The sequence below is a fragment of the Botryllus schlosseri genome, chromosome 6 (genome assembly GCF_051294905.1).
Source record: "Botryllus schlosseri isolate E-star chromosome 6, Bs_hap1, whole genome shotgun sequence".
NCBI classification, from domain to species: Eukaryota; Metazoa; Chordata; class Ascidiacea; order Stolidobranchia; family Styelidae; genus Botryllus; species Botryllus schlosseri.
Genome location: NC_137241.1, coordinates 11,889,264 through 11,909,837, shown reverse-complemented (window position 1 = coordinate 11,909,837; position 20,574 = coordinate 11,889,264). Strand labels below are relative to the sequence as shown.

General features: G+C 40.8%; 1 protein-coding gene and 1 non-coding gene across 4 annotated transcripts; one reads left to right on the top strand and one right to left on the bottom strand.

Moving 5' to 3' along the window:
* Positions 1-1,578: 1,578 nt before the first annotated feature.
* On the bottom strand, positions 1,579-19,811 carry LOC145441006 (4-hydroxyphenylpyruvate dioxygenase-like). Of its 3 annotated transcripts, none has more exons than XM_080318795.1 (7): positions 19,124-19,783; positions 17,166-17,422; positions 15,608-15,711; positions 15,432-15,543; positions 14,776-14,890; positions 8,852-8,979; positions 1,579-2,336 (listed from the first exon to the last, which is right to left on the bottom strand). In XM_080318795.1, exons 1-7 carry the CDS (start codon positions 19,475-19,477, stop codon positions 2,156-2,158), a joined length of 1,251 nt encoding a protein of 416 aa, XP_080174921.1. In that variant the 5' UTR covers positions 19,478-19,783; the 3' UTR covers positions 1,579-2,155. The 3 variants fall into 3 exon arrangements, with proteins under 3 accessions (XP_080174921.1, XP_080174920.1, XP_080174919.1); XM_080318794.1 differs by lacking the exon at positions 1,579-2,336 and adding an exon at positions 2,937-7,779 and having other exon boundaries at positions 15,432-15,540; positions 19,124-19,811; XM_080318793.1 differs by lacking the exon at positions 1,579-2,336 and adding an exon at positions 2,937-7,779 and having other exon boundaries at positions 19,124-19,798.
* Trnac-gca (transfer RNA cysteine (anticodon GCA)) lies at positions 9,191-9,262 on the top strand. The gene has a single exon. It is a non-coding gene; the product is annotated as a tRNA-Cys (tRNA).
* Positions 19,812-20,574: the final 763 nt, after the last annotated feature.

Here is a 20,574-nt window from a genome sequence, read left to right as displayed (position 1 = left end):
TTCCGCCAAAAAAGGGTCGATAAGCGATAATCAAATGTAAATGCATTGAACAGCTGTTACAAGCACAAAATGTTATAATTGCAATATTCAACTGTATAGAATAGCGTATGGTTAACGCTGTAAGGTCGAATCCCGTAGTCAAGGATACAATTTGTATGAAAGCAATCTGGCTTGGAAAAGACGAATTTAGTTTGTTTTATTTAAAGAAAGTAAAAGCGATATAATAAAAGACATGAAAGACGAGTTGCGTCAAAACTATCGGTGCCATGTGGGTATCAAATGAAAATTTATGGGTGCCGCATGGCATATTCGACAAAACATCGGAATCCCTTGTCTGTTAAAATTGTGGAGCTGCAAAACTCCTAATTACTTATCTCATTGATCGACAGATAGCGGGATATAATTTTTTACGGGAGAAGTTGGCAAGCTATAATTCGTTATGCGATTTTTCTGCCATGGTTGCGAGAACTCGATCGACCATTTGTCTGTGACCGAAGAAATCGGTGCAGAACAAAGTTGTGCTTGGATCATGTCTTACCCTGACCAGATCAGATTACATATCGTTGGGTTATATTTTTCATCTGAACAAGTTAGACACAATGTACAATGCGATAAGACACAATGCGATGTCATGAACAGATAGGAGGATGTCGAACGACACGCCTCAGTAGCGATCCTTTACTCTAACATCCACCTCGGCCTAGAGTGCCCGATGTCACAGTTCTTTTCGATGTTGATCATTTTGAAGCCGCGGTCCTTTCTACTAGTTCTTTCCATTGCTTGTGAGTGCTTTCTTTCGTTGGGCCTTTTTCTGGGATTTTTTGTCGCCGTAAGAACGGCAACAGCGGAGGAAGAGGAGCACAGATAAACCTCCGACGGGAATAGAACAGGATCCGTCAGATTAGTGGGCGCTAATCGTTACACTACGCTATCTCCCCCGCAGGATTGCAAAACAAACGGCGGTAGCTATGGCGCAACTCCAAGTAGCGTTGCAAATATTTAAAAGCAGATAACGAACAGGTTAAAGTCGATCCACCGAACGATAAATCGATGTCCATCAAACAAGCGATCTGAAATCCATTAGGAGTACGCTATGCAACGTAGTACGCGCTGCTAATGGCTCGAACGCAAAATGTCAGTTAGTCTGTGATACAGATGATCACCATTTATTTACGATGCCGCTTGGAAACCGCGAAATTGCCGAATTTGTACAAGAGTCAATGCTCAAAGCTTACGTATCGATCCACTGGGATCAGTGAAACTCTGCCGCGCGATATGGCTTTCGCAACTAACCGATTTAGCTGGTAGTGAAGCGTATGGCACGGCCGCGGAGCGGAACTGGTGTGGTATAGACATCAGGTTGTATATCGCATCCGTATTGGTGCCACATATTGCATTTCTAGCTTGGTCGCACGTGAGATTAGCGACCAGTTCCGCGTATCCGGTGTGGATATCGTCAGGTAGCGTGTAATTGTCTTTTGTAAGAGCATTTCGAATGTCAGCAATTCACGCGGTCCCGACGGCGGGGAGGGGGTACGATTTCTGCGACAAGAGGTCGGCAGCAATATCACGACAACAAATGAAATGCACGTTTAATAAACAAGAAACACAATAACAATAACATAATGATAACGATAACTGCGTATATAAACAACAGAAATGCAATAAGGCAGGCAGCGAATCAAATATATGACGTAAGGAATCTAATGATGCCGCCACAAAATTGCAAGTTACATATCAATCGTCGCAGTAAAGAGAAAAGCGGAAATCATCGCGATCCAATATACAATGTGCGCTTGGTTTTTTACCAAGGGCGAATATAAGTCACGTGATGTGGTATTAATCCATAACGGATAGGGGAGAGGGAGAGAGAGAGAGAGAGCAAGGGCTCTGCAATAGGCAAATAGGTAAAACTTGTTCACGTGGCTAAATACACGATTACTGTATCCATTTGGGAATCCGGCCCGTCAAGTACTTTATTTTCCTATATCCGGCCCGCCGACTGGAGAAGTTGCCCGTCCCTACCCTACAACCTTGATGCTACTGAACTGATATCATCGTCCATCGCATAATCAATTCAGTCAATCAATTTCGGCATATAGTATTTTTGGCATTTCTTAAACTACGACGCTGTGATAACCACGATATCCGAGTGTTATCGATAAACGGAGGTCTCGACGTCCACGTCTATTTCAGACAAATCAGCCTGCACGCCATCCCACAACGCTTTGATATTGCCAGCCCCAAAACCACCCTCAGTCCGATGCCGCTGAATCAACTCCAGAAAAAACGTCCGCTCCCTGAACAAATTCCTCGTGAACACTTGCAAGATATACCTGTGATGAAATAAAAAACAATTCCTACGTTAATCTACAACGTTAGGAGCAGGTAAACATTTTGACCTTCAGGTTTTACACTTTAACTCACATCTGGGTTGTGCAAGCTGCGGCCCGGGGCCAAATCCAGCAGGGAATAATTGGTTTTGAACGACATGCAAGTGCAATGTGTTTCAAATTTTGCTTATAGCCTGGTTACTCTGATACGTTTAAGCTAAGCTCGAATGGCCCTAAATATGGGACAGAGACACTAGAAATACTAAAATATACACATGAATATTGCTGAATATATTCATATTGAAATAAACTCGGATATTGTGGGCTCTCACTCGTCAGGTCAGGGTAAAGGAGAATTGAAAGTAACATGGTATATCAAGAATCGTAGAAATATTTTTCACAAAATATATTCAATAACCTGAAAATTTGTTTGCGCTATGGCAGATATAGCCCGTCCGTCGTCTGCGGATAGTATACGGCAAGTCCGTTGTCTACGGATATCAGCTTACAGTTTATACTTAACTGGCACTTCCGCAGTAGCTGACACGAACGTCCTGTGTTTTGTGTAGTTCTTGACTGGCAGTTCAATAGAGACGACAACAATTGCCTTTTCCAGATATATTGTACAGTAATTTGGATAGTTTTAGCAGTAAGTTTCAGCGTACATGAGTCTCATAATCTGAGTCAATCTTTGATATGCACTAGGTAATATACCAGCGATAAGTCACGTGATATAGCATTATACCATAACAGATAGGAGAGAGAAGGGGCCAGAGCACCACATCACCCCTTCCAAGGAAGCGTGATTAGCGACAATACAAAATGACAGTTAGATAATACATGCATTGAATGGTGGTGATACGATTTTGAAATGTAATTTTGCAACATAACACTGTAGTGAAATCGTGAGGAAACGTGGTAAGGTCGAAATATAAAATCGATAAGTTTTGAGAAAAAAAGAGATGATTTGGCTTGGAAAAGGCAAAGTTTTTATGTATTATTATAAGAAATAAAGAACAACAAAGTAAATGGCGAGTTGCGTCATAACCACCGCGCCATGCGTGCGTAAAGTTAATGTGTACGGCGTGGCATACAGTACTTGAAAGAAGGTTTTAAGGAGTCATCGGAAATCCCGTATCTGCGAGTGTGGGACGATTTGGAGTTAAAAAGCCGAATTACCCAACTCGTAAATCGACAATTACGGGGGAATAATTTTCGGACTTCTGAGAGGGGAATGAGAGATGATGAAGTCATATTATGCGAATTTTATGCTAAAGTTGTGAGAACGGGTTACCGACAAAATATGTGACTTGAGAACAAGCCGTGTTAGAGTATAGTCATGAATAAAAAAAACCGAAAGCAAATACAATTAATGACGCGGGTTGCCGACAAAGAACGGTAGTTATGATCGCCAAGCAAAATACATGCATGCATAAAAAGGGGAATAATGAAAACACATTAAAGTTGATCCTATGAGGGACAAATCAATGTCCAGCCATCCGGCCTCCATTAGGGGATGTGACGATCACATGTGCCGCTAATGGCGCGAGTGGGAAAGTCCGTTCGTCATGTTATGTCAAAGAACGAAAGTTATTTACAAAGCCGTGTGAAAAAAAAACCGCCAAATTGCCGAAATATTTACAGAAGTCTATGCTCATTTCATGTATTGATAACCCCGCCAATGTAATGGCCATATGTACTCGCGATATGGCATTAAAGACCAACCGGTTTCGTAGATTTTCGATGCGCGCGACGCGGAAATGGTGCGATATGATTCCGGTTGAAACAGCATCCTTAGAACCGCACGTTGTAATCGTGAATGGGATTCATCCGCCAGGTATAGGTCGATCTTGAGATAAGCGATTCAGCGCGTATTTGGGCATCGCGGGAAGGTAACGAGTAATGTCTCTGTGAGCATTCGGCGTTCGGCAATTTGGTGCGGTCACGGCGGCGTGAATACGATTTCTGGAAGATAAGTCGGGCAGCAGTATCACGAAAACAAATACATATGCTCGCGTCGTAAACACGAGTAACAATAACAACATAATAACAACAAAGCATGCAGACAATAATAAGGCAACAATTAAGTCACGTGTGGCGGCAGCGAAACAGATGAGGATGGCTCCTCCCTTTAGGTAGGAAACTAGTACATCTATCTGCCGATTTCAATTCAAGTGGTGGGGGTGACGTCATCTATGTGACGTAGGCAACCGCTCGTAAAAATAATGAAAAAGAAAGGTAGAAATGAAACTGGTCATCTAAGTACATCGAAAGACGCGTATTGTGGTAGCAAGTCAAAGCTAGTGTCGATATAAAATCAACGGGAATAGTCATATTGACGTAGTTTAATCAAGAATTAGGTCCACTAACGGATCGAAGGAAGGGATAACAATAGCAATGAATCATCACTGCACGCCACTTAACATATCGCAAGTGTATGAACGTGCGCCCGGCTACTTCAATAATGTGCTTCGAAGACTTACACATGGCAATGCCTAATGACGTATCGACCGGTAAGATACATCTAAAAAAACGGTAAGTATTAGGTCAAATTCCCTAATACCGGATAAATAATTCATCCAACCGTATATACACTAATAGTGTCCGATCGTGGATCATGTCGATAAAAAAAGCGTACGGGCGAGACGCGAGTCGACCGAACTTCACCTCAACTTCGTTATGTAACGACGGAAGTTAATAGCATGAGTTAAAATCGCATGCCCACAACCCATAGATTCCCCGGCCGGTAGAACCGCTGAGTCACGCACAAGCAATCCCAATGTCTAAAAACGATTTGGCGAGATAACATGGCCAAACCCACTCATTACACACGATCCCAGGAGCAAAAGTGAAATCGTAGACCCGGTACTTCGACCATAACCTTAATTAACGATTTCCCCGTGTAGCGATAATATGGGCAACGACGTGATATTCAAAATTTAACAGATTCGTGACTATACAAACGTTTCACGGATAGGTGACCAGATGTCAGTAATAGGTGGCAATGCCATGAAATGTACAATGTACAATGTATAAAGGTAAAAGATATGTATAGCTAATCGCATGTAACTATAGGTTGCAAAATCTGAGTATGTTCAGATGACATTATAGCGGGTAAGTATATAAGGGCGTAAATTACGGAAAAAAAATGACAATTTGTCACCGTGTTAAAGCGGCCTTATTTAAGTATGGGTAATTAGAAGTAAGCGAAAATGTCAAAGACCTAGTATAAAGAAAGTAAGGAAGTCAATGTTTGAAGAAAATAGGGAAGTAACTTCCGTATTTATTAATTCCAGCAAAGCGCTGAGTTAGAAGTAACGCTAATATGTGATTAAAATCGAATTATGATTATGGGTAATTGTAGCAAAAGCGAGGTTATGCGAATACGTGTAGTGAGATAAGATGAAGTTGCGTTATGCAGAGTTAAGTTAGTTACAAAATCCCCATTCCCAGTGATACTGGTATATTCAAATAGTGCAAAGCCGAAATCTAAATTGTCGGTTAAAAATATCAGATTTTGCCGCGGAACATCATATAGAATCCCGATGGAATGCTATGCTATAGTCCGGCGAAAAGCAGGGTCACTATTTTTATCGAAGTAATATTGACGGTATAGTTACGGTAGTTAAAAAGGGTAGCGCTTAAATACGCGCGTAAGTCAATGTCGCATGAATGACATATGAAATCACAAAAATTAATATCATGGAATTGGTAGTTATGTTCCACGGAGATGCCGTGAATTTAAAAAACGAACAAAAAATAGATTGGTAAATTACCAGGGTGGTTGGAAGTGATTTACGTGGTAATATGAAGGTAGGAAAAACAGCAAAATTTATAATAAGAATCGAAATGGGGGTGTTAAACAATCAAACAACTGTAAACAAATGGTATGTTACACGACTAAGGTAGGCTATTCGTGCGAAAGTGAAGTTGTATCTATGGAAATAGTGAATAGTGAATCGGTAGTAATTATTCGATTTCACGGGAGAGAGAAGCATTTGTGCGGGACAATCGTCCTAAATATTGTATTTACGTACCTTATTTAGTGCATTAGAGTAGGCGAATCGTCTGGTTAAACCATCCAGAAAATTACGCGTCATGTGTTAAATGTGTATCAAATTAGAATACGTACAAATGCGGTATGTTGAGTTCGGAGTCAAAACGCGCTTATTGGTAGCGTGATATAGCACGACGCAATAAGGTCATTCATACAATGTGAATTTACGTTAGATAGCAAATCGAATTGTGGGCGTCTGAAAGAGCTGAGATCGTTGTCTGATTGTATTCATCGCTAATCGTGCGCTCGCGAACGTTTAAAACAACAAAGGAAGTCAGAGGCAATTATTCAATAGGATAGCGATGCGATCTCAAAAATGAATTTATATACAAGCGAAGAACTAATAAATTGCATCGTCAATTCCGATTTATCGTTACCGAGAAGTATTGTATCATTTAGGCAGCAGAACGCAACGGTGTAATTACCAAACGAATGAGTCAGAGCTTTTATGAAGCTCGTTTCAATTCCCGAATCAATTAGGAATAATTGTTTAGTTCCATAGTCAAAACAAATATCAAGTAAAACGCATTAGATTAATGTAATGTAGAGCATGCGAAATGTGATGTAATATTGATATTTTCGAACAACCTATTGAAATTAATGAAGCATATAGCAGGAGATTTTCGATCAAAAGTTGCATCTTTAAAATAAGTGAAAGTGAGTCAAACAATCAAATTAGTAGGATACGAATTGGATCACGGGTATAGGCCGTGCATTCCGGGAAATTTCGCCGTTCACTCCGCGGGAAACGACATCATTATCGCCGGCGTCTGCCCGATGGGCGGACTGATCAAAATTTTGATGTTCGTGATGTAAGCCTATATTGTTTTGAAGATCATCATCGGATATGGCGAAGCCAATAAAGGGTTCATCCTCGCGGTATCTAAGATCGAACTTATGCGCTATTTCATACGCTAAACCCGCATTTGATTCGCTGTTGGTTGCCATCGTAACAAAAACCGCAATAAATTTGCGAATATAAATGAAATATCAAAAGCGAAATGTTATGACACGGAAAATTACAGTCAAATGTATATATGCGAACTGCCAGCCGACAAACAAATCCAGAAATCGTATAAAAGGGGTAAATACCGGATGTGTCTTGCAGTCCTGGAGTTTACGTGAATTTCCGTATCGTTGCAAGCGAATGCTAATGTTCCGATGATGAAGCGGCAAGGAGTCTTTACGTTTGAACTTGGTCACGAACTCGGGGCGCCATATGGCAGATATAGCCCGTCCGTCGTCTGCGGATAGTATACGGCAAGTCCGTTGTCTACGGATATCAGCTTACAGTTTATACTTAACTGGCACTTCCGCAGTAGCTGACACGAACGTCCTGTGTTCTGTGTAGTTCTTGACTGGCAGTTCAATAGAGACGACAACAATTGCCTTTTCCAGATATATTGTACAGTAATTTGGATAGTTTTAGCAGTAAGTTTCAGCGTACATGAGTCTCATAATCTGAGTCAATCTTTGATATGCACTAGGTAATATACCAGCGATAAGTCACGTGATATAGCATTATACCATAACAGATAGGAGAGAGAAGGGGCCAGAGCACCACAGCGCTTAGGGCGATTTACCTTCAAGTAATTATAATAATAATTGTGATCTCGTATCTGTATAAGTCGGATATCGAATTTTGTTGAACGAGGTCATAACCGTTGCCAATTCTGAGAGAGATGGTCATATCTGGCCCGCTTATCACGAATAGGGCTGGGCACAATGATTCGAGTACTCGAATCTGAATCGAGTATTATTTTTAATGATTCGAGTCGAGTAGTAAAAGACGAATTTTTCGAGTATTGAAATTATACGCTCTTCGCCACTGAAAGTTAATTTATCAACGAGAATTATAGTTTCGATACTAATTTTCACTGCTGAAGCCTTGAAACCTGATTTTTCATATTGTAGCATACGAAATATATAGCACAAAGCTAGGAACATTACTATAAATAGCACATTTCCGAAGTCATGATCATCCCACAGCATTGTCACCAAGTCCTATGAAATCGGTATGGGCGAAAAATAACAAACTATGTTTAATGTGATGGATAACAGGCATTATATTCTTTGTGGTAGCATAAAAGGTACATATTTGAACTTTGACATATTACATTCTGTTATGACGTCATAATGACTGATACTCGATTACTCGACTCGACTCGAAGCATATTACGTGATTCAGAATCGAATCACTCAGGTACTCGATTTTGCCCAGCCCTAATCACGAATGTTGCAAGTGCTTCGCATAATGACACACAAAAAAAGAACTGCACTAATCTTTCACATATAAAAGTTTTAAATGTAAATAGCGGATTAGGTGAAATGATACGACAAAAAGGAAGAGTACCTTACAAAACTTAACCGCAAAACCGCGGCAAGCAAATCAAATGCAACCATCGGTGACGGCATTTGTAACTAAATCACATTAAAGATGAGAAAGTGGCGTTTAACATACCACGGCTCTTCCCTTGCCGGCAAGGAGATCTCATGACCTTCCGTTTGGTTACTTTCAATGAGAATGCCAGATTTTACCAATTCTTCCAGGGACACACCGAATTCCGTTACGTGTCGTGAATTTTCAATCTGTTGAAAGCAAGCGGGACGGCTTAGCAGATGAACATGTACTCACATCCCGTGTAGTCGATATCGCGAGACATCGAGAATGGAAGTGCGACAGTCGCGAGAGAACGAAACCATTCAAAGGCATCGGCATACGAACACTGGAGAGCACTTGTAACGAATTTCCTGAGGCTGTGCAAACCTAGATCGTACACTCAACGATACGCTGATGCAAGGGGATATAGCTCAGTGGTAGAGCATTCGACTGCAGATCGAGAGGTCCCTGGTTCAAATCCGGGTGTCCCCTTTACTTTTCCGAATTAATTTCATGATTCAGCCCTGTTGTTACTTGATTTATCAATTACAACTTTTTGATCGCAGCAAATGCACGGCCAGTTAGAATATTACGCGGGTACATCAGTTTGAATCAGTCCTTTACGATTGCGAACCCATTGATTCGCCTCATAGTTTCAATTACAGTCTTGGGAGAAACTAAACGCTCGAACAACCATCAAGCTTCTACCTTAGGCCAACAAAAGAAATCGAAATCATATGATTCCTCATATAAGAGACACAAGGAATGCTCGGTCCCGCATAATTTTGTTAACAACCCTCGTGCCCAGTGGTTCCCAAACTTTTTCGGTGTGAGGGCCAAATTTAGAATTTCAGAGTACGGTCGGGGCCGCACGAATACTACGGCTATGAAACGGACCCAAACAGTCATCGTGGCTATTTCGGAGTATTTTTATTGCCCTGACGAGATTTAGAAACTGTACACTGTTTACCGCTACTTATCTGCTCAATTGGGTGTCCCTTGAGTGAATCAGCTTTCCTGGCCTAAACTCGCGAAGCGCGAGAAATTTCTTTAGTTTCATGACTGAATCGGTCAATATGATCGGGAATTGCATGTATTGCTATCAATTTTCATCCTGTCACTGTTCACGTAAACTGATTTACCAGTAGAGCGGAGTGAGGTGTGTTTTAAAAGGTATAGGCCCCCTCAATAGTAATTAAACATCTCCGGGGATATACCCGTTGGCAGGAACGTAACAGCACTTCGTCAGGACCCCGGGCTTCCATAGGGTGATAAACTGACCCCGCATCACGTTGTTCGCTTTTGCCACGATATTAAAGTTGTACTGTTTAGTGAGACAGCGCGACGCGCGAATATTTCGATAATTCATGTAAAATCGGTGAATAGGATCGGGAATTGCATGGTTGTCCTCTTTTCCCACGTAATTAGATTTACCGGTAGAGCTGAGTGAGAAGTGTCTTTGAAACTGCAGACCACGTAAAATTAAACATCTTCGGGCGGGCGGACCCCTAGGTATGACTTCTTTACATGATGTTATATCGTGACCTCCTGTCTGCTATATCAAAAAATGTAGAATTGCCCAAACCTACTAAACTGAAAGATCACACGATTCCAGATTGGTATTTCTTCACTGGCATATAATTTTCTTTCCTGCGGGATGGTATTTGTCTTGTGAGGTTCAGAATGCCAAGACAAGAACATTCGGCGCAAGTCATTTAGGCGCCTATATGGACAATTAAACCTATATGTATTTTGTATATATAACGAATGTTTTGGTATTTCGAAGTTTTTGGTCAGCTGCCGATAGTTCTGACACACTTCTTGGAGTCGCATGTTACATGGCCTAAAACTTTATATGTCTTTTTGCGTTGTGGTGCGGTCATGGCCAACGGTGATATGCCCATTTCTATAAATCTTGCATATTTTTTGAAAATATTTTTAAAAAGTTGCATAAATTTTCAAAAATTACTCTATAATTTATGCGAACTCACGAAATAATTTTGTGCCCCCTTCGAGCTCGGCCCCTCTCAATTGGGGGGTTTGGGGTGCGATAGCTACGGCCCTGACTATAGGACTACTAATTATGCTGCTTTTAGCCGGCGAAGCAGTGTGCATTTCGGCGTATTCAACCACGAGTCACGTGTTGCACATTTAGTTATCATAGGGTTACCATACGTCCTCTTTTGAAATGATTTGTCCTCTTTTTCGATTTTTTTTTCAAAGTGTCCTCGGAGGACGCCCAAACGTCTTCTTTTTTGAGATTTTGTCTTATTTTTTGAGGATTTTGGTTACATATAGGGGCAAATTCGACTGATATACATTACGTCAGCACTGTGGGAACGCTACGGCGACTATTTCGGGTGCTGGACCGGAAAGTTGACCCTTTTTTCAGTCAACCACCTGTATATGTGAAAGAAAAACTGTAGTTTCCGGGAGTTGAACTTCTTTTTCTTTTTTAGTCAAGCGACCACGAAATTGGAAAAATTTACCATTTTTTCAGGATTTTCCTCCGGTTTTGAAAGCTACTGCCCGTTCAACTGGAAAGTTAGGGCACATTGCATTGAAACAGCAGTGACGTAACGTTAGCAGTCTATACTTACAACTTTCCTGCAATTCTATAAATAAAAACTACAGAGGCCAAGCCAAGCAAGAGTATTTTATGAATATAGTTTTTTTTGTGTGTGTCATAAATCGATTTCTTAATATATTTTGGGGGCCGCAAGAAGGCTATCTGGGGGCCGCACTTGGGAATCACTGCTCGTGCCAATGACGTCGAGTACGTTGTCTCGATCATGGATTCGAGCTGTTCGCAATGGCCGAGGGGGATATAGCCCAGTGGTAGAGCATTCGACTGCAGAGATCCCTGGTTAAAATCAGGGTGTCCCCTCATACTTTTACGAATTAAATACATATGTCAAAGACCAGGTAAATGCAAAATAAAACAATTGCAACCGCAGTAAATGGGATTTCTGTTACCAGATTACGTAGGAACGTATATTACAGTTGCGAACACATTCACTCACTAACAATTTGAATTGCAGTCATTAGCGAATGTGAAATCTGAAAAACGTCAAGCGACCACCATAGGTCAACAAGAGTTCGAATTCAAAAGTTTTTTTATGGGAGATTCACAAGCCCCACTGAGTGGTGGGATAGCGTAGTAGTTTAATCTGCAGCTGCAACACCAATTGGTGCGGGTTCGAGTCCGAATGAGGTCGACCGTGCAAAATTGATCAATCAATCAGTCGACAGATGATATTTTAATCTGCCCAAGACACACACAATGTACAATGCTATATACAACGCACATAATGCGATGTAATGAACAGATAGGGGGATGCCGAACGACCAGCCAGTTGGGGTCTCTTGAACTGGCATCCACCTCGACCTAGTACCGATTTCAGGCTTCTTCGATGTTACACTTTCTGCGTCGGTCTCTTTTTAGTAGCTATTTCTTTCTTTATGCGGTCTTTTCTCCGGACTTTTTTTTGTCGCCGTAAGAACAGCGGCATTGGGGACGAGGAGCCCAGAATAACCTCCGGCGGCGTGGCTCGAACCCGTGCCGTCTGCGCCGACGCACACCGCTACGCTATTGTCTTGCGTAAATGAGCATTGAGCAATGACCATATTAGTAGTCGAAAAACACCATGAATTCTACAAACGACAACGTCAGGCCACATTAAATGTTTGCGTAAGCATAGTTAAAACCCGAATGCCAATGATGAGCTCGGCTCGATTAGCAGCACGAAAATAACCACCAGACACTGAACGATCCGAGCTTCCCGTATTAGCCGCGGGGGATATAACTCAGTGGTAGAGCATTCTACTGCAGATCGAGAGGTCCCTGGTTCATCAAGGATATAAGAAGAAAAATTTACCGCAAAATCTAAGCGGGACGATCTAACTAAAATCTCCGATAATATGCGATAAATCGCATTTATCGACTCACAAAACAGTTAGTCAGGCTATTATAGGCCTACGCAATTAGTGGCCGGCCACTCGTCGACTAAAGCTTCGAGAGTCGCTGACACGAAGCTGCAAGTTAGGAGGGCTCGGCTTATTTCGAAGCCTAGGTTTCCAGAGTAGGCTGCCGCTGCAGCATTGAAATCATGTGGAGGTGGTTTGACGGCTACTGCCCGAACTGACGTACCCATTAGACCAGCGGTTCTCAACCTTTTTGGACATGTGCCCCCCTTGGAGATGGTCGAAAATAGTGCGCCCCCTGACCCCCCCTACACTTTTCATCATGTCTAAAAGAGCATATCATCTAATACAGAGGTAGGCAACCTTTTTGCTAATCACAGCCCATTTCGATTACTTATGTAGCCCAAGGCCAAATTCCAGGGCATACCCGTAATGAACTAACTGCACGCGAAATACCTAATCTGTCCATATCCATTGCCGCCGGTGAACTCCAGAGTCCGGACTATTATACTTTTAACAAAAGCCTTTTGTACGTACCGAAATCGCGAGTCGCAATGTTATGAATAGATGCTGGGATTGGTTATTGTCGCGCCGGGCGCGAAAATTTTTCAGATTCACGAATGAATTCCGTAATTAATAGTAGCAGTATCACATATTATTATTAAATATTTATCCTCTTTTAGCCCATGTGATCAGATGCACCGGTATGGTTCATTGAGGGAGTGCTTTTGAAAATTTAGGGCAAGTTATAAATGATAATGCATCTTCGGGTGGGCCAAATGTTATGAGTCACTTGGTTGCATGCTGTTATTTCTTGACCCCCGATCAGGATTGTCGATTGTATCGGTAGTGGAAATATATTAAAATCGTCCAAATGTACCATAAACAAATTTCTTTCGTGAGGAGAACACAATTCCGGCTCAGAGTGAGAAGGACGCTACTATATTAAAATCGAAAAATTAAGTTATGTTGAATTGCGCGGAGTGTGAAGAAAATTTCAAGATTAATCTCTCAAATATTCGGGAGTGAATTCGTAATTTCAATTTGCATGTCCACGGATGCCAACACATACTAATTGAATTAGGTGTCGACGGTCGCACAAATTCCCATCTACAGAAACAGGTTGCCCTTCCCTGATCTAATAGTATAGATATGGTATGTCTTACGCCCAGTTTGAATCCGCATTCCAGTTGTTGAGTCTTTAACATTTCTGACAAATTTCCCCAAACTTGTAGGAATTGCTCCAAATGTTCAAAGAATATCAAAAATTTGCTCAAATGAATTAGAAATCAGCTTATACTCCGTTGAACGCGACTGCTGGAGTTGGAATTTGGCGGGATTTCTTGAACACGAAATAAGTCTCATCTTTAACAATCGTCTTCTCAAAATGATTGTGAAGCACATTATTAGTCAGATTTCATACAGACGTGGTCAATTTCTCGCCCCCCCTCCTGAGAGCTTCCCGCGCCCCCCAGGTTGAGAACCCCTGCATTAGACAAATTTTAAGATTGGAATAGCCTATCATATGCAGGACGTACATGTCATTGTGCTGTCATACTGTTAATGACTTTAAATCTTACTGGTCTATACTTGTCATAGCAGACGTTATTCAGGGTAGTAGGTAAATGCATAAGACAATGTTTGATGTAATATGACTGTGGGTTCTTGTCATGTGGATTGTGGATTACAGCTTGATTTTGCTGTGATGGTGTATAGTAGTGGCATACTGTGGAGCGTTTATACCTGCTGTCAGGATCGATTACATATGGTGGTATTAGGTCGCATTGTCAGGAATAGCCCTTGGGAGAAATTTTTCTGCAAATAGGCCTACCTCACTTTCATCTGAAGGCAGTAGTCTTATTTCAAGTATGGCAGTTCTGGAAATACATCGACATGCGACGACAACGAAAGTGCTATAAAATGACCCTGCCCGATGCCCATGTTATTTAGGTATAGCACAGCATATCACATGACATGTCAAGGACTGAGAAATGAAATCAATGCTGCTAACAACCATGATGACAAAAGTACCGGTATTGACTATTTTTGAATAAATGATTTGATCTGTGTTAATAACATACCATTTGGTAGTAATTTGAAGGGGGTGCAACGAAAGATGCACCAGAGTCCTTAAAATGGTTCGCCGCTTCCAATATATTATCAGTGCCAAGAGCGATATGTTGAATTCCACTACCCCTGGGAAAACACGTATATATAATATATAATATATATGATTATCAGTGGTTCTCAAACTTTTTTAGAAACAGACCCATATATGATAGTAAAAAATTTTGCGCCCCCCTTATTCTCATATTACAAAATTCTAGCAATCCTAACGGAAAGTTTGATAGCATGGAAGGTTAACGACTGTTGATGAGAGAATTCTCAAATATGAAATTCAGACTATACACAGAGCAATAACTGAACATTCCAGGGAAATCACGCCCCCCCCCCCAGTTTGCGCACAACTGGTTTTGAATTATGTTTATCTCACAACGAAAATATTAGCTCATTTCCATTGTAGCCTAAATGAAACAGATATTTCTCAATACTTCATTTTCACACATCATACAGTGAGAATCTAATGAACAACTACAAAAGAGATGATTATGAAGTATACCATGCTACGAATTACTCTCTTGCAATCATTCTGCGTACCATAGAATCAAGTAACGGTATACCATATGTATAACAGCTCACATTAAACATGTGATTGATACTAGACTGTGACACATACCCATGGTGCTCCAGGAAGGTAGAAATCTGGTCACTCTTTGATGATGTTAAAGGCTCCCCAAACACAAATTTTACAGGAACGTGTCTTCGATTGTGGATATCAATAGTATCTGCTGATCGATGATGAAGATGAAATAAATATTTGCCATGCATCAGTTGAATTGGGTATAGAAATACTTGGATGATCGTTGCTTGCGCAGAGATTGATACCGTGTATAGCTTTCAGCTTCATGCCCATCAGTCCACTTTCTACTTTGAAGCCTTCTTCGATTTGATCATCTCTGTAAGTTATAATAATCTCATAGATAATCTACAGTGCATAAGTCGGCCAACCATTTTCAAAGACGCAACCATGTGCGATGGGACTGTTCAAAAATAACTTGCACACCAATTCCCGCTCTATTCTAACCAGTGAACGCGAAGTTATTCAAGTAGTAAAGTTTGGATTTATTTAATAAAAATGAATAATAAAAATCTTCCAAGTTTACTGGCAACCGCATAAAAATGTTAAGGTGTCCGAAATAACGATCCACAACATGGCTCAAACCCTCCATCCCGCAGAAGTAGCTTCAGCAGCTTGGAAGTAGGCCAAATTTGTTTTTCAAGCAATCTCACAATTTCATGGGGTAGCCAGTAAAATTTGGAATTTTGTTCTTCCTAATAAACAAATCCAAAATTTTCCACTATAATAACTTCGCTACCAATGGTTGGAATTGAGACAAAAATAGTGCACAGCAGTTTTTTAGATAACCTAACAATAACATCCAGTAGCCAGTAAAATAGGAAAAAACATCTTTTGAACAGCCCTGATGTGCAATTTTATATCCTGGTATAAATATTTTTGGGATCAGTTGCAAGCCAACGATTCAGTCCCTCGGTTTTGCTCTAGTTCTGCCAGCAGAGAACACTGAAATATTGGTCGATTGTCTCATACAATCATTCAATATTGAGTTTATTGGTTATCATTAAGGCAAGTTTTAGTTGCAGTTGAATCCGTGAAAAGTTGCATTTAATTTTAACAATAGTTGCAGTAAAAAGTTGCATTTATTTTTTCACAAAAGTTGCACTAAAAGACAACATTTTGCTTGGTTGACTAAAAAAAAGGGTCAGCTTCCCAGTTCCACTAAAAAAAAGGTCAACTTTCCGGCTCAGCTCCCGAAATACCCGTAAGAGCGTTACTTCAGTGCTTGTTTACGGTATTTCAGTCGAATTTGGCCGTGTATTTCACCAAAATCAAAAATACTTTCATGAAAAATCAAAAAAGTTGCAAAATGTTGCAAAAAGTTGCATGAAAAAAATGAACAAAAGTTGCAAAAAGTTGCGCTATAAGATTCCTTCGAACAGCTTAAAACAGCATTCTACATATTTTACGAGTATTTAGGAAGCTGCCGGAAGCTGTTATCGCAAGTATAATGAAAACTCATAACACGACTGCAGTTAAGAGATAACAATTACGAAATCAGCATGACAACCATAGCCTGAGTACGACAGAAAAATAGTTGAAATTGTCCAATTAAGAAGTAGATATATAAAAGAATTTATTACTAAATATAATATGTGACGTCATTATGATGCTAAGAATACAAGACTGGCAGTAATTCATAAGCTCATGAAGACAGGCTACTGGAGCAGTAAGATAAACGATGTATAAATATCATTAAAAATGTAACAGAACAAGGAGCAATGCATTACCAGCAATATGAATACTTGGCTATAACAACGAAGATTTTCTCACCTATTAATGAGCAGTCGCTCAAATTGAAAAACGAAATTGTACCAATTTACCGCTTCGTCCGCCTGGCCTGCAGGAACCATATAGGCGAGATGATCAATCATATTTAAATAATTTTGTTGTGAGGGACCAGCTTCGTGAACGTTGAAGTGCGGTAAAAATTGTCCATTGTATTTTGATAAGTCCACTAAAGTGTGTTGAACGTTTCCGAAAGGTGATTGAAGAATGGCAAAATATGCTGTTCCATCGTCGTCGGAGAGCTAAAATTTAAAAATATCATATTATAGTGCAGTGCAAGGAGCTAAGCAAGGCCCTATCCAAGATACCACAAGGTGGGGGATTGAATTGAAAGAATGTCATTCTGGAAAGTTAGAGCTTATTAGTTACATGTTCTGCCATTTAATAGTTTCGCAGATTTTTTTTGCAATCCCATCCAGTATTTGTAAAGCAGTGCCGTTTTTCATAACATGCTCGCTTTTTATTTGTAAATCTACCACTCGCTATAATTATTGTCCCTCCTACGTATTTCTTTGATTTGTTTGTTACTGTCATCATTTGTTCTGTTAATGTTCCAACTTCTTATCCAGATGTTCAGCTTGTAGCCATTATAGCCCACTGCCCACATTTTGATAAAAAGACAGTTTCCATTCCTTTCCATTTCCAACATAATATTGGGTAACTCCTATTCCATCAATGCAGTTGACTAGAAGATCTGGGGAGCCCTAAGGATTCTATTCTATTTATTTGGCGAAAAAGATACAAAGAGCCGCAGCACAGACATGAAAGAGCTAATTGCTGATCTGGAGTCCTGAATTGCCAAACCCTGAACTCAACCATCCTGTGGGCTGTGGTTATATGGCAATTTAATAATAATTTAATGTAATCTCCCCAATTGGATAGCGAATGAACAATGAACCTCCTCCAAATATCACCCACCCAATTGTTTTTTTCTCTCGTAAGGTATACACCACCTCGACAGCACACATGCTATACCAGTGGTCGGGAACCTATGGCTCGCGAGCCATATATGGTTCTTTTATGTATAAGATATGGCTCTTTGCCAAATGTTTCTTTTTGTACTGATTTGATCAATATAGCAGCGACTTGTTGGTCAATTTTCATCACAGCCAAAGTAATGATTCTCGCGGCAGTATAAACATGTATTTGAGAGGTAAAGACAATGCCGTCTTCAGGTTTAGCGGCTCGGACCCCCTCTTTTCAAAATCTTCAAATTTATGTTACTGTCACGCCGGTGGTTGATATCACTCGCGAATTCAATGTACCCGACTCGAAATCTTTCATTGTGCGATACCTTGATTAATCAAAGAGCATAGCATACATGGCCAAGCCCATTTCAAAACGCAGTTTTCAATTACACATTGTCTTCCTGATCTACGGCGCGAAATGAACTGTTGCGGATGTGACATTCACAAGTACAAACCCGAATTCAAACAACGCCATAGCTATCCGCGTTCTTGATTGGAAAGTAGCTCTGTGTAGTACCGAGGATAAAATGTAGGCGTGTAGCGCAACGTTATGTTACCGTCGAATACTTTAAGAATTAAGAAGTGGATAAGTATTAGGATTTTCGGAATCAGAGTGACAGTCACATTTGATTAATATCAGTTACAACAAATTCTAAGCTACTTACGATGAATTCGGGTATCAATGGTGAGGCTTGGCCCGTCTGTGCCTTAACCTCTCGTTTCGAGCTTTATTTTCGAACAATAAATACCAGTTTTTACAGAGAAAATATGGCGCAAACGAGGACCCCCATGTAGTGAGTTCGAATTAGTGCTACCATGACGTCACGAATTTTCAATTGTGACGTAACAGTTGATTGGCATGTATGGCTCTTTGGAAGTTGAAATGAAAAAAATAGGCTTAATATGGCTCTCCGGACAAAAAGGTTCCCGACCACTGTGCTATACAAAGAGCTTTAACCGTGAAAAGGCCATTACCTTTGATTGAGCTAGACAGGAACCTTTGCCAGACATCTTCACTCTGGTTAATATTTCTTCGATGTTATTGCACTGGAAGCATGTGTCACACACAGTGTCAACGGGATAACTGACATTGTTATTGCAAAATGAGTAGCCAAGAAGTTCATTCGCATTGAGACAAGCACCTGTTGTCTTTCTTCGATCAATGATGAAATAAACATTGTTATGACATAGAACGGTGGCTCCATTCGACTCTCCATCGGAGACGCGGTGTCCGTAGTGATAAAAACCGAATCTTCTCATTAAAAAACTTGCGAACTTCTCAGGGTCACCCACGGCGAAACGAACATGATGCAGTCCAAGGAAGGTCATAGCATATATAGTATATAATACTTAGCGAAATAACTAGCAAATACCTACGAAAACGACAGTTATCATTTGAAACAGCAATACCTGGTGATAAACAACACTGAAATAACACCTTCTGTCGTGACGCCGGTCGACTACAAGCGAACCGCGGCAAAAATAAACAGACTGCACTTCAGCTGCAACACGTGACACTCCATTCAACAGTAAGTCGCGTTTCCCGTAGAGGTCCAGCTTCTGCAAGCGTCGAAGTTGGGATGGGCTTATAACAAGCAATATATAGAATTTGTACATTGGAGTAGAAATAGAGGTTGAATGTAAACTACAATATTAACATCGCCTTCAGGGGTTGACTCTGGAAATGTACGATCAAGTATGTTATGCTTAACAACTGACAGCCGACAAGATGGCGTAGTGGCGAAGCGTCCGGCTTCTTGATCGGTGGTCGCGGGTTCCATCCCCGGTCGGGTCAGACCAAATCCATGATTAGCCAAACTGGTATCCATGACTTCCCCGCTAGGCGCTCATGTACCGGGATAGCATGGAGGGGTGGTGCAAGACTTATAAAATTCATACGAGGATATATCTGTACCTTTCTTGTCCAGCGGCGATATGCACATCATGCTCTCATGGTATGCATATGCGCAGATCGCGTGTATGTGCATCATGATTCGGTGTATATGCCGAGCGCAGAGACATCAAGGACAAAAATAAACTGTGTCCTTTCCTTTCCTGTTGTAGTTAGAAACTAGCATATTTGTATTTGAGATATGTGCGGATAACGAGTTTTTCGATACAGTACAGTATTTATGTCCAGTCACTTTTACGTTTCACGCGGCTGTTTTTGAGATACAGTAAATCAGCACTGAAGTAACGCGGCTATTTCTGGAGCTGAGCCGGAAAGTTGACCACCTTTTAGTCAACCGACAAGGAAGTGGGAAAATGTACCGTTTTTTCAGGATTTTCCTCCAGGTGGTATGCATGTCCGATAATTTTGAAAAAGTGTCCTCTTTTCAGATTTCCAAAATATTTTTAGACTTAGCATGAATCAAATATAAATGACTAAAACATGTCTGGTAGGTCGATTCCCCTTGAAGACGTCT

Excerpts from the sequence above, each read along its gene's own strand:
- LOC145441006 (XM_080318793.1), bottom strand. The coding sequence starts at position 19,477 with ATGACCTTCCTTGGACTGCATCATGTTCGTTTCGCCGTGGGTGACCCT. Across the intron at positions 15,544-15,607 it reads CGCAAGCAACGATCATCCAA|CAGATACTATTGATATCCAC; the intron begins GTATTTCTATAC and ends ATCATCGATCAG. Across the intron at positions 7,780-8,851 it reads CCGGCAAGGGAAGAGCCGTG|GCAATTGTTGTCGTCTCTAT; the intron begins GTATGTTAAACG and ends TATCTGGAAAAG.